The following is a 14335-nucleotide window of genomic DNA, read 5'->3' as shown; positions in this document are numbered from 1 at the left end:
TTTCCCCAAATCATCTTCAAAAAAGTCGCTGGATTAGATTTTTTGTTGATGTGACTTTGAAATTTCCAAAATTCCTCTAAAGATTTAAGAATTTCACCAACAAGTACTTTTCCAGTGGAAAATGCTATGTAGTCCTAGTTTTCACCTCACTGCGCCCCCCTGTGGAACAACAGAGTAATGACCACAAACAGGAAGACAATGTTTCAGCAGAATTGGTTTGACCTCAAGATCATTTTGGAAACGATGTTCTGGATTCAAATGGAGAAATTCTTCAATGAAGAGACTTCAAAAGTCAATTTGATATTTAATGTTCAACCAAGGAATTTCAGAAAACCTGCAGAGAAATTCCAATTGCTTTAATCCATTTAATAAGAAATAGAATATTGTCTTCCAATGTTCAAATTAAACTACCAAATTTAGTCATAGATGAAATAAAACTCACTGAAAAATGTGATGATAAATATGTAAACAAATCCTTTAAAGGTCAATTCTACCATGACTTTAACAGTAAAGGATCATCAATCTAAAATAACAGACACATCAGGTGATCAACTATGGAAATTCATCAAATGGCCCGTAGTCCCCAAAATGAAAGAAATGCATCCAAATGAAAACAGATCATCTGAATTGACTGTGTTTGAAATTGAAGTCAGACTGTATTTCTCCTCATTGAATGGATTCAGAACTCAAATCCTTTATTGATGACATTTGGAAATCTGCTCCAGGATAGTTACTGATCTAGAGTCCAGATTGTTAAATGCCTTGAAATGTCATTGATGCTGAAAGATTTCTAGATTTTTAGACATGTAGACATTGTTTTGTGTGTGTAGAGCTGTGCCTTGCATCATTGTGTGGTTGTGTCTGAGAGTTTGTAATGATTATATTTCAATAATAATCAAATCTAAAAAGAGGGCGTCAGCAGCTTTAGCATCACCCACCAAGCTTTAGTTTGATGTTTTCTACTGGATTTATTTCCTTTTTGTGGAATAAAGTTGTTTTTAAAACATGATGGTGCTGAAACCAGGGAATTCTGGGATATGTCGGCATGTATAAATGCACACAAACATCCTGCAGACACACAGAACTCTGTGTTGATTATTTATTGATTTATTTATTCAATCATTCAAACTTTATTGCACATGATGTCATTTTCCAAGGATTCACTTTCAGGTTTGCAATAAGTACATCATTGTAAATAACAAATACACACATTTATAAATCTACTTTTAATGAAACCAAGTCATTGTAATTTTCAAAATAAAAGCCCGTTGTCCAACAGAGTTGTACTTTTCTAGCTGCAGACGTTTTTACCGTTTGAAAAAGTTCTCATCTGCTCCAAAACAGCCATCAAAGTGTATTTTGGAGATGTAGCTTCCAGCCTTAAAGGAGGCGGCGCTGTCATGGTGTGGGCTTTCCACTCTGGGATCTGTTTGTTCCCAAAAAGCATCTCAAAGCCATGAGGACTTTTCTGAACTTCCAGTCCCACACAGACACATGAGTTGGTTTGGTTCTCCTGTGTTCTGCAGCAGAGACGTTTTCCTAAACTTGTTGATGACTAAAGTTCTGCTGGTATTTTTCCTCTTCTAAACAGAACCAGAACCCAGAGAGTTCTGCCTTTTGTAGAGCTGCTTGCTTCAGTGTGTAGAGGAGTGTTTGATTCTCACATCTGGATCTATTTTGGCTAAAGGTGCTGTTTGCTGGTAACCCCCCCGCTGAGGATGTCTTTCTGTATTTGTGCTTCTGTTCATCACTAATTCAATCAACTTTTCGCAGAAAAACATCATTCAAACTAGTTTTTAATGTCTATTTCATATACATTTCCATCCATCCATCTTCCTCCGCTTATCCAGGACCAGGTCTCGGGGGCAGCAGTCTAAGCAGAGATGCCCAGACTTCCCTCACCCTGGCCACTTCCTCCAGCTCCTCTGGCGGGACTACGAGGCATTCCCAGGCCAGCCGAGAGATGCTTTTTTTGCTTTTTGGCTCAGCTCCCTCTTCACCACAACAGACCGATACAGCGACTGCATAACTACGGACGCCGCTCCGATTCGCCCGTCAATCTCACACTCCGGTATTCCCTCACTCGTGAACAAGACCCCAAGATATTTAAACTCCTCCACCTGGGACAGGGACAGGGACACACCACCACCGAGAGATGGCAACAGGACAACATCATCTGTAAAAAGCAGAGAGGAAATCCTGTGGTCCCCAAACCAGATCCCCTCCGGCCCCTGGCTGCGCCTACAAAATCTGTCCATAAAAACTATGAACAGAACCGGTGATAAAGGGCAGCCCTGCTGGAGTCCAACATGGACCGGGAACAGGTCTGACTTACTGCCGGCTATGCGAACCAAGCTCCTACTCCGGTCATACAGAGACCGGACAGCTCTCAGTAAGGGCCCCCGCGGTCGAACGCCTTCTCCAAATCCTCAAAACACATATGGTTTGGGTGAGCGAACTCACACAATCCCTCCAGCAACCTAGATAGGGTGTAGAGTGGGTCCACTGTTCCAGGAACAGGACGGAAACCGCACTGATGTTTCTGAATCTGTGGTTCGACTATCGGATGGACTCTCCTCTCCAGTACCCTGGCATAGACTTTCCCAGAGACGGTGAGGAGTAGTTGGAACACACCCTCCGGTCCCCCTTCTTAAAGAGGGGAACCGCCACCCCTGTCTGCCAGTCCAGTGTTACGGTTCCCAAGAGCCACGCAATGCTGCAGAGACATGTTAGCCAAGACACTCTCACAGGATCCAGAGACTTGAGGTGCTCAGGGCGGACTTCATCCACTCCCAAGGCCTTGCCACTGAGGATCTCGTTGAATACCTCAGTGACTTCAGCCCGGGTAATAGACAGCCTCCCCCCAAAGTCCTCATTTTCTGCTTCTTCAAAAGAAGGCGTGTCAGTGGGATTGAGGAGATCCTCGAAGTATTCCTTCCACTGCCCGACAATGTCCCCAGTCGAGGTCAACGCCCCCCCACCTGCACTGAAAACGGTGCCTGCGGAGAACTGCTTTCCCCTCCTGAGGCCGCGGATGGTTTGCCAGAATTTCTTCGAGGCCAACCGATAGTCCTTCTCCATGGCCTCACCGGACTCCTCCCAGGCCCGAGTTTTTGCATCCGCAACAGTCCGGGCTACAGCTCGCTTTGACTGCCAGTACCAATCAGCTGCCTCTGGAGTCCCACAGGCCAGCCAAGCCTGGTAGGACTCTTTCTTCAGCTTGACGGCATCCCTTACTTCTGGTGTCCACCACCGGGTTCGGGGGTTACCGCCGCGACAGGCACCAGAGACCTTGCGACCACAGCTCTGAGCAGCAGCCGAGACAATGGAGGTGGAAAACATGGTCCACTCGGACTCAATGTCCCCAACCTCCCTCGGTACCTGTTTGAAGTTCTCCCGGATGTGGGAGTTAAAGACTTCCCTAATGGGAAGGGCTCAGCCAGACGTTCCCAGCAGACCCTCACAGTACGTTTGGGTCTTCCAAGTCTTTCCGGCCTCTTTCCCCGCCAGCGAATCCAACTCACCAGCAGGTAGTGATCAGTGGACAGCTCCGCCCCTCTCTTCACCAGAGTGTCCAAGACACAAGGCCGAAGGTCGCCTGAAACAACTACAAAGTCGATCATTGACCTCCTGCCTCCTAATCCCCCGTGAACCCCCAACTTAATGTGATGGAGTTTGAGAGCTCGAGTGATCCCAGGAGCTAAGCTGTCTGGGACTTAAGCCCCTGGTAGGGTCTCCCATGGCAAACCGGTCCTGGATGACGAGCCAGACGAAGAGCGATTTAGAACTCCTGATGAAAGGAAACAGCAAGGACCCGATTACGTTGCCCGGATTGGCGTTACCCGGGTCCTACTCTGGAGCAAGGCCCGGGGTTGGGGCTCACAGGCCTGGTGACCGGGGCTCTTCCCATGGGCCCACCACCCGTAGGAGACCTCAAAAGCGGCCGATGCATTGTGGTTTTGGTGGCAGTCGAGGGCGGATGCCTTGGCGGCCCAAACCCCGGTCATGGAACTTGGCTTTTGGGACATGGAACGTCACCTCTCTGGGAGGAAAGGAGCCTGAGCTGGTGCGAGAGGTTGAGAGATCCCGTCTAGATATAGTTGGGCTCACCTCCAGACATAGCCTGGGTTCTGAAACTCAGTCCTTAGAGAGGGGTTGGACTCTCATATACATTTGTACATTTTTATTGTTTTATTCTGTTGGTTTTTGTCTGGTAGCTGCAGCATCAAATGACTTTAGAAAACGTAAAAAAGTGAAATAATTCAGATAAATGTGTATAGAAAAAACAAAGAAGTGGAGATGACAGTTTCTCTCTCTTCCAAATCAGCCCATGAGCCCAGCCTGATGTCACCACTGTTAGACTGCAGACTGGGGCTGCTATGCTGCTCCAACTCTTCTATCTGATCCTCAATCATCAATACAACCACTGGCACCTGGTCAGGGGCGTGTCCAACCTGAGAGGTAACCATCCATGACAATCCCCTTCACGTTGTAGCAGTGTTTCCAGCTAGAGCTAGGGCCTCCATCCACATCAGTTTAGAGAAACCGTCCAGGTTTACTTTGAACCAAGAGGAAACTTTTTTATTTAAAATGGAAACTAACTGGAGCCAGGTTAGTTTACCAGCTATTTACTGGTTGTTGTTACAAATTCATATCAGTGTTTATTTGCAGGAAACGACCAAACTTCACAATTTGACCCCATAGTGACCTTTCAGAAGTTAGAATTAGAGGAAGTGCAGTTCTCCATCAGTCCACTGGGGGAGCTGCAGCACCATAACGGAGAGACAGTGGAGCTGATCTCAGATCAGTTCCTGCTGCAGCTCTGACACTCATCTCCACTTCCTCTGATTCCTCCATCACTCTGATCTCCACCTCCCAGGAACACCGTCCAGTCACCACATCTCTGCAGACCAGCTGCTGCTGCTGCTCCTCTCTGCTCCTCCAGGAGGAACATCAGATTCAGAAGCTGCAGAAAGTAGAGAGACAGAGATGAAGGAGTGTCTCCTTATCTGGTCTGTCAGTCAGTGATGCAGCACAGCAGCAGAAAGAGCAGCAGGAGCTTCAGTCCTGTTCAGAGCAGCAGCTTCCTGTCATCTTCACCTGTTGGAGCTTCTGCTGCTCTGATTGGCTGACTGTTGTCCTGAAGCCTGTCATCATTCTCCTCAGAGCTTCACTGAGAAGCTGCAGCTTCACAGGAAACTCTGCATCTTTGCTCTCAGACTAACTTTAGGACCAAACATCTGGAAGCAGCTGGACTGACTCCAACCCTCTACTGACCTCAGAGTCTGCAGTTTGGAGTTTGGACTCTCCACCAGATCCTGGAGCTGCTGAACATCTGAAGACCGAAGGTTGTTGTAACTCAGATCCAGTTCTGTCAGGTGGGACGGGTTGGACTTCAGAGCTGAGACCAGAGCAGCACAGCTGGTCTTTGACAAACTGCAGCCATATAACCTGAATCCAGAACAAAGAGTTGAGTTTAAAGACAAAGTTCCTGTTTTTCTTCTTCACTTCTTCTAAAGAGTTCAGAGCTGAAGAAGATCAGAAAGTTTAGAAAAAGTCCAAAGATGTGAAGCAACAGCAGCAGATCAGAAGAGTCCAGCAGAAGCAGAGAAGAAGAACATTCAGGAACATTCAGGACAACATGCAGCTGCTTCAGGAAAGAAGTCCAGATGTGTGAAAGTCAAACATCAGCCTGTGGCTGCATCCAAACCAACTGATGTTTCTGCAGCAACAGCAGAAAAAGTCCACTTCCTCTTTCTGCTCAGCTCTTCTCCAAACAGCACTGAATCATGGGAGAATTTCAGCAGCAGGATGCTGGAAAGTCTTCCTCCCAGTTTTCAGGAGATGATCTTCCAGTCCTTCTCTGCTGCAGCCCTTCAAGCAGAGACTTTCAGCTCCAACAGATCAAAGCAGAGAGAAGAAGGAAGTGATGAGGAAGAGTCAGCAGCAAATGTTGGACATTGATCCCTGATCAAGCATGACTTCAGCTCTGAATGAAGAGTCAGAAGCTGCTGGGAGCTTTGATGGATGATGTGATGATGTTTGTGGATGAAAAGGTGAGGATGTTTGTGGAGGATGTGTCTGTCAGAGCAGCATCCAGCTGCAGCAGGACTCTGTCACCCTAACCCTTTGGACTCTCAGCTGCATCTGCTGAAACACAGCAGAACTCAGAGTGCATGTGAGCGTGCACGTGAGGCTGCTGCTTCTGCACTGCTTTAAAGGAGTCTCTTGGACCAAAGACACAGAGCAGAGCTGATGAGCCTCATGTCTGCAGTTCAGTCCTAACACAACTTTGTCATCATATTGATGTGAACACAACTGAAACATGGAGTCTGACCTCAGAGTCTGCAGTCTGCAGTCTGGACTCTCCAGAAAACCACACAGATGAACAACTCCTGAATCCAGCAGGATTTTGTTGTAGCTCAGGTCCAGTTCTGTCAGATTGGACGGGTTTTTCTTCAGAGCTGAGACCAGAACTTCACAGCTGATCTCTGACAAACTGCAGACCTTCAACCTGCAATGAGACAGAAAAGTGTGTTCAGGAGCAGTGATGCAGCTGGAGGTCCAGGAACTTGGTCCATTCAGTCAGGTGGGACCCGCCCTGATGAGACACTGACAGATGACATTTTTAGGAGAGATTTTGGAGGAAAAATCATGAAGACCTGGAAATGAAAATGAATTATGCATGGGGGGGGGGGGGGGGCTGTTTAGCAATTTCTTTTTCTGACTTTGACCCAAAAACATGAAGGTGAATGAAAATGCAGTAGATTTAATATAACTTTTATATGAAATGAAACTGAGAGTTAAAAATGGATTTTCATTTGAATTATGAACCAATAATCCAATAATTTTACTTTGATTAAAAAATTTGATTTCTAAAATGCCCCTCGTTTCCATCTGTGGGCTCAGAGCACCACAGATGATGGGTCGGTAAATTACCCACCAATTTACCCGCTGTAAATAATATTTTGAGCTCTTGTTTCTGATCCTAATCCATTCGTAGCCCTGGCTGAACTGGACCACTCCCACTCCTGGTTTACACGCATTGACCTCACTGATGTTTTATCTTTTTTCTGTCTGCTTCTACATCCTGAGTGTAGACATCTTCTCATTTACGTGTGAGACCAGCAGATGTGTTACACATGTTTTCAACAGGGGTTCTCACTCTCTCCAGGAATTTCCCATCAGGTATTAAAGGAGGTGCTTTCTGACTGTCCCCTGGAAGCCAACGTCACTCTCATGTATGGGGATGAAATTCTGATTTGTCATTTTAGGTCTGACTGGCTGCAGCAGACATTACGTCACCAATTACACAGGATTGAACCAACCACTCCATGACATGGTCAGACAGCAGAATAGGAGGAACCTTAAAGCAGACCTGCACTGGACTACAGAGGCTGAAACTGCTGTCATTGAACTAAAATAGACCCTGGCTGCAGCCTCTGAGCTGGCCACACCAGATTATATGTAGTAGCCCGTTCTTTCTTGGTGTTTCTGGAACAGAAGATCTAGCAAACGCTGTTCTGTTCCAGACAAAAGGGGGAGGAAGAGTAATACTTATGTACCTAAGCGTTATGTTAGACAACATGGACATGAGACATCACAAATGCACCTAACATACAGTTGGAGGAACCAAACCACTCTAGCACACAGTCATGGAATACCCATTACAAATATTGACCACACATGGAGGAGTGGCTCACATTCACACACAAAGGGATCAACATCACAGACCAAATGAGCACAGGAACAACACATGTGTGCTGAACCGGTGGAACAAACAGGAGAAGATCAGGTAGGATGTGCAGTCCACAGGGAGCAAAGAGTTCTACAGATGGTTGTTGTTTCAGGCATGACAAGGATGCATTGAGATCAGCATATGACGACGGACGGACGGACGGACGGACGGACGGACGGACAGACAGACAGACAGACAACTTTATTTATCCATTTGGGAGGTTCCCGCATGGACATTGACATCTCCATCGCATACAGCACTGATTAACATACATATAGGGATGTCACCAGGAAAACCAGAGAGGTTTCTGGTGGAAACCAGAGGCAGAATGAGGAGATCAGAATTGATTTTCCAGACATGGTGACCTCCATCAGAGGTCACAGGTATGTGTTGGTGTGCATGGATGAATTTACTGGGTGACCAGAGGCGTGGTCTACCAAGAGGGAGGACATCAAATCAGTGATAAATGTCTGGTTAATCAGTACATCCATCATCATGGTTTTCCCATCAAAGTCAGGTCACAGTCAAAACTGAATTGGGTAAAATCTGTGCACACACCAAAGTAAATGGGGTTGACTCTCTACCATTTGCTCTGATGTCAATCAGATGCTCAGTTATTCAGAGAGTAAGTTTGACCCACATGAGTAGCAGACAGAACTTTTTACAGGGCCACAGTCCCGGTTTCCATGCTCGGGAAGCTCAAATAACACAATGATTATTAAAATTCTCTCCATAGTTTTTTATCAGTTTTCTCCAAACAGGGGGTGAAGAGTCCAGAATGAGTCCCCACTGAGACTGACGCAGGTCTTGACTGGGTGCTGATAAAGGTCATCAAATGGAGATGGTCAGAAGCATGTTGGACAAACCCTTCCAAGTTGTGGAGAGAACGTCGCATGCAGTGAGGGTCCAAGGCAAAGGTGACACCTGGTTTCATTGGAGCAGCTGAACCACAGTGACCTTTGACACGGGTCCAGCTGGACCTCCAGGCAGCAGCTGAACCACAGTGACCTTTGACATGGGTCCATCAGGACCTCCAGGCAGCAGATGAACCACAGCGACCTTTGACACGGGTCCAGCAGGACCTCCAGGCAGCAGATGAACCACAGTGACCTTTGACACGGGTCCAGCAGGACCTCCAGGCAGCAGATGAACCACAGCGACCTTTGACACGGGTCCAGCAGGACCTCCAGGCAGCAGATGAACCACAGTGACCTTTGACACGGGTCCAGCAGGACCTCCAGGCAGCAGCTGATCCAGCGGTTTCCCACAGAGGCTCAACCCACACAGGGGCAGAATAGTCCCCGGGTTGCACCAGGAGTCATGTGCTCCTAAAGTTCTCCTCCTCAAGAATAGGGCTGGAGCGCCCCTAGTGGTAGGACTCAGGAGAGGAGAAGAACATCAGGTGGTTGAGTTTCTCTCCTACTTTTCTGTGTTGGTTTGATTTCAGCATTTGTGAGGTCATCCATGTTGTGGTGTTTTTGTGAAATGTTTATTCAGGTCTGTGGTGAGTCGGGTCAGGTGGGATTATATCTTTTGTGATTTTTGTGTTTGTTGCTATTTTGTGCGTTTGGTTGTTGTTTGATTCGTTTTGTGTGTGTGGTTGTTGTTTGATTCGTTTTGTGTGTGTGGTTGTTGTTTGATTCGTTTTGTGTGTGTGGTTGTTGTTTGATGGTTCACTCGTCGTCCACCTCCTGTCCTCCACCATTGACAGCCGGGCCCCAAAGGGAATGATGACCTTGTTGGCAGCAGGGGGGTCCTGGGTTTGTTGGTGGAGGGGGGTGGGGGGATGCGGTGGCACTGTGTTTGTGATGTTTTGTCCTTCTTTTGCTTTGTTTGTGTGTGTTGTTATTGTGGGGTGGGGTTTCTTCTTTTAGGTTTTTCATTTTTGATTTTGGATCTCTTAAGAGATCGAGACAGGGGTATTGTATTTTCTATGATCTTTTATCATGCATTTACTGGATTCTATATATGCATGTCTATTGTATTGCAAAAATATGCTGGATTCCTGCCTTCAGTAACAGATAATATGAACAGATGTCATCAGTAGGCCTGTTTTTGACCTTTGGTCTCTGTTTTCTTTCTGTACTGGAGTGTTTATGGAGCCACGACACCTGCAATGCAGACTACACAAAAAAACACCAGTCTAATTAAAGCTACAAGTAGCATTTAGCGGGCCCGAGCACGTGCGACCGCCTGGCACAGGCGACCAACCCGCGAGCAACGCCCTGCTTAAGCTGTTAAATGTCGTTCTTCCTTCTGCTTTCTGGAGCTGCAAGCTACTGTTAACATGACAGGAGCCTGTAGGTGGGGGGTGGGGGGCTGTAATCTGTTGGCTTTAAGGACAGAGACTTTTGCATATAGCATGAAAAAAAATTCTTCAACTGAAGCCTTGTTTAGACCTGCTCAATTTCTCATCCAGAAAAAGGCATTTTCAGATTAAAAATCAATCAAGCAATAATGATAATTAATAACACTGTACCTAATGATGAGAAAAATGGAACTGATCTAATTTCCACTACAATGTCTAGACAAGTGTCAGCTATGTCTGATAACTTGGCCAATTAGCTGGACCGGGATCTTGCAAAGTGCAGGTGGTTTAGCATCCAGTGTGATGAGTCTGGAAAGCAGCATTACTGCATAGCTGTCGGTTTTTATCAACATCAAGAGAAGAACTCTTGACACAACTGCCCTTACAAACAACTACAAAAGGAGTTGAAATGTATAACATGGTGAAAAAGTCTTTGTGCAGAATAATGTACCATTAGTAAAGCTGGCAGCAGAGACGGCAGACGGGGCTCCTGCTATGATCAATAAACAAACAGGTTTCATCACTCACTGTAAAGCTGACCCAGACTTTCCAAAATGTCTGCATTACTGCTGCGTCATTCACCAGTAGGACTTATGTGTAAAAGTGATTGGCCCTGGACTAGAGGTAAGTTCGGGCCTAAAAAATCCAGCCCGACCCGACACAGGTCCGCGGGCATTAAAGCCGAACCCGGCCAGAACCCGACCAATTAACTTGACTTGCAGGCCCGAGCCTGAAGCAAACCCGAAATTTCAAATTATCCCATGGTATTTTTGGCAGAAAAAAAACGCAAGATTTAACGTTAAAATAATCTACATATTTTTATGATCATGATAAATGCATTTGCACAATGAAATAACGCTGGAACACAGAATAAGAGGCCAGACAAAGAGAGTGAAAGACAGATCTTGATGCGCACTCGCTTCATTACGCGGAGAAATAGTGCAGCCACGGCGGTGCATGTTTGACTTTTCAGTTCCCCTGTCTTAAGTTTATCCTTGACTTCTTGCTGCTCCATATCGGGGATACCTAAACAAAATAGATGCGGACTTGAGGAGGGAAGATTACATTCACGACACGTGCACAGAGCTGCGGGTGGCCGGCGCCCCCCTCTTTCTGCCAGTTGCTGGACCACAGTGTATGTCAATCAACGGTGTGCTGGTGACTGGTGGGATAGAGGGGGCGGGGTCTGCGTGTGTGTGCGTTCGGTGAACGTTGTCCCTCTGAGTAAGAAGAAGCTGGCTGTGCCTTTCGGTTCGTGCGTAACCATTCTGACGTTCAGGATTAATAAAGAGCCGTTTGACAACCGCCCGCCTAAGGAGCTTCTTTGCAGCCATTACAATATATTTATTAAAAAAGTCAGCGAGAGAGAAGCCCGGCCCGAACCGACCCGAACGTAATGATTGTCATTTAGTGCCCGAAATTCGGGTCGGGTCGGGTCGGGTTCTGACTCGGGCTCGGGCTTAAGATCTTACCTCTACCCTAGACACATAATGACTACTATAGTGAAAATCATAAACTTCCTCAGCTGCAAGGCAAAACAGCACAGGATTTTCAAGGTGCTATTGGAGGAGATATCTGCTGAATATGGTGAATATGAATTTGGTGAATATGAACTTGCATTTTTGACCGACATTACTGGAAAACTAAACCTCTTGAACTGCGAGATGCAAGGCAATGGCAAAACTATATTTTTTTATGGAACAGCTTGCTGGAGCCAGTGTTTCTTGTGGGGATCTTTTCTGCCAGGGCTTGCCGGCTTGGTCGGTGGATGTTGCTGCAGTTGTCACCCTTGCTGGGGCAGCTGGAGTTAAACTTTGCAGCCTCACAGCTGTGAAGTGGACCCCGTTGCTGTCCCAGGCTGGGTGGGCGCTGTGGCGATGTTCCAATGGCCAGGCTGGCTCCTGATATGAAGAGATTCCCAAATACTGTTTCCTAACCGCAGAGCCAAGTATATGTTTACATGTTTAGGTCAATAATGTGATGAACAGCTTCATGTTGTCTAGTGATGTAAGTTTTTAACCTAATTAAACCTAAACATGCCACCCTGTTACTAATCCAGTTGATATACTTCTCCATCTGTGTCTTAGTGATATAAAAGCATTGTTTTTATATTTAGAGCTCTAAGCAACCAAAAGGTTTTCTATATAAAATACCTGTTTACAATTGTGCTCGCAGGTGAGGACACAGGCGCAGACGCAGGGACTCGTAGTCAAATCGTAGGTTTTAATAACACTCACGATTGTAACAATAATCCAAAACGATCCCATGACAGGGACGGGATCAGTGCAGGCTAAATACCCTCCAGGTGATTCAGCAACAGGTGAGACCAATAAGGTAAAGATAGAACAAACGAGCAGAGACAAAAAACCGGAAGTGTCAAAACAAAACCCAACAACCACCCTGGCCCAGAACCTGACAGTACCCCATCTTCAAGGAGCGCACCACCAGGTTTGTCAGGGTGCCGGCGGTGGAAATCCCGCTTCATGTTCTGGTCCAGGATGTAAGAGGCAGGTTCCCAGGACCTCTCCTGAGGACCGTAACCCCGCCAATCCACGAAGTACTGAAGACCCTGACCCCGTCGTCTGACGCCCATCAGGCGACTGATCGTCAAGGTCGGGTGTCCGTCGATGACACAAGGAGGCGGAGGCGGGGGAGCGATCTGATGGAGACTACTCGTGATCTGGGACACATGAAACACTGTGGACAAAAGGACAGACTGACCCGGCATTTAAGTGGGAGCTCGCAACCGGTGCCGGTCAGCCAGCCGCTTGTTGTTTGCAGATGAGCGTTGAAGGCCAGCACGGGCCTCCGTCCAAATGGGTCTGCATCGGCGGTAGAGGTGTTGGACTGAGGGAACTGCCACCTCCTTCTCCTGCTCGGGGAACAGCGGGGGTTGGTAGCCCAGAGAACATTCCAAACGGGGACATGCCTGATAGTATTGAATATTTCTTCAGCGGGCCGGCCTTCTTTCATTAATTTTCGTAACCCGCTCTATCCCCGCTATATGCGGCTCTTTCTTCCGTGTGCTAGGCCGGAGCGCCTCGACTATCGTGTCGACCTATGATGACCGTATTTTGCACTCTCTGTGTAGGATAAACTGGAGGAGCGCGGGGGGAAACAACTCTCAGCTGGAGGATGTGAACAGGTGAACAGGTAAAGAGGCGGGGGAGGGGCTTTGGCTTCAAACTCTGTCAGAGAGATTGAAACACAGCGTCAGATTTAGACGCAGCTTTCACTGCAGGAGTTGAAGCACAGACTCTCTCTGGGACTATCTTGTGATCTCAAACATGGAAACATGATTACCAAGTAGAACTCTCCAAAATACTAAACCCCATCTCTCCACATTCTTGGTGTCTAGTGTTGCGGAGTGGGTGTGTGTGTGTTGGGGACCGCACATGCGTGTGTGAGAGGAGGGAGCAGAAGAAAGGAGAGGAGAGTAGCGCACTTGCCGCGACAGAGAGGGAGGGGTGTGAGAGCGGAGGGAGGAGTGTGCGTTCATATTGTGTGTGTTTAGAGGAAGGAGAACCGTAATAAAGAGAAAGTTTCTGGCAAGACTGCTGCTAGCTTCTCTTGTAGCAATAACATGCTCCCTCCACAGCTCACCGTGACATTACCTTTTGTTAGGTAGTTAGCCGCTCAGCCCAGTGGAAATTTCAGAATAAAAGCACTTCAATTGCTGCTTTACTTCTGTTGTGAGTTAAAGTGTTGTGAGGTAAGTTAATATGTTGTGTTGTAACCCTTCTGGGCCATGAGTTAATGTATTGTGTTGTAACTGTACCGTCTTGTCCGTACGTTGTCCACTGTAAGGACAAGACGGAAACAAGAATCACAAAGTGAAGCAAGTTTGATCATGGCAGAGGAGATCAGCGCTTCAGCCAGACCATTTACCCAGAGAGAAGTTCTGAAGAGCTTTGATTTGACCAGGATTTATCATTTAAGGCTCACAGATCTCAGACGTGGAAAACTGCCTTTTTTCACTGTTCAATATAGCTAAGATCAGAAATCTACTCTCTAAGAGTGATGCTGAAAAACTCATCCATGCGTTTGTTACGTCTAGACTGGATTACTGTAACTCTTTGTTAGCAGCGTGTCCTAAGAGTTCCTTAAGAAGTCTCCAGCTTGTTCAGAACACAGCAGCTAGATTGTTAGCAGGAACTAGCAGAAGAGATCACATCACTCCTGTGTTAGTTTCACTTCACTGGATCCCAGTTGATTCTAGAATCAAGTTCAAGATCCTCCTGTTAACCTAAAAGGCCTTACATGGAATGACCCCATCCTATATCAAAGAC

The 14335-nt window shown here is 46.8% G+C and overlaps 1 protein-coding gene across 1 annotated transcript in view; it reads right to left on the bottom strand.

Moving 5' to 3' along the window:
• Positions 1–1085: 1085 nt before the first annotated feature.
• The window catches only part of LOC144983613 (NACHT, LRR and PYD domains-containing protein 12-like), a 62072-nt gene continuing 48822 nt past the window's right edge, over positions 1086–14335 (bottom strand). Inside the window, exons 8-10 of the mRNA XM_078930490.1 lie at positions 6338–6514; positions 5278–5451; positions 1086–4966 (exon numbers count right to left, since the gene is read on the bottom strand). Coding sequence (XP_078786616.1) covers positions 4960–4966; positions 5278–5451; positions 6338–6514 — 358 coding nt within the window. The 3' untranslated portion in view covers positions 1086–4959. The remainder of the gene's footprint in view (positions 4967–5277; positions 5452–6337; positions 6515–14335) is intronic.

Source organism: Oryzias latipes, chromosome 2, assembly GCF_053564925.1.
Source record: "Oryzias latipes strain Hd-rR chromosome 2, Olatipes_Hd-rR_3.1".
Lineage (NCBI taxonomy): Eukaryota > Metazoa > Chordata > Actinopteri > Beloniformes > Adrianichthyidae > Oryzias > Oryzias latipes.
The sequence above is the reverse complement of the archived record's forward strand: the minus strand, read 5'-3'. Positions and strand labels throughout refer to the sequence as shown.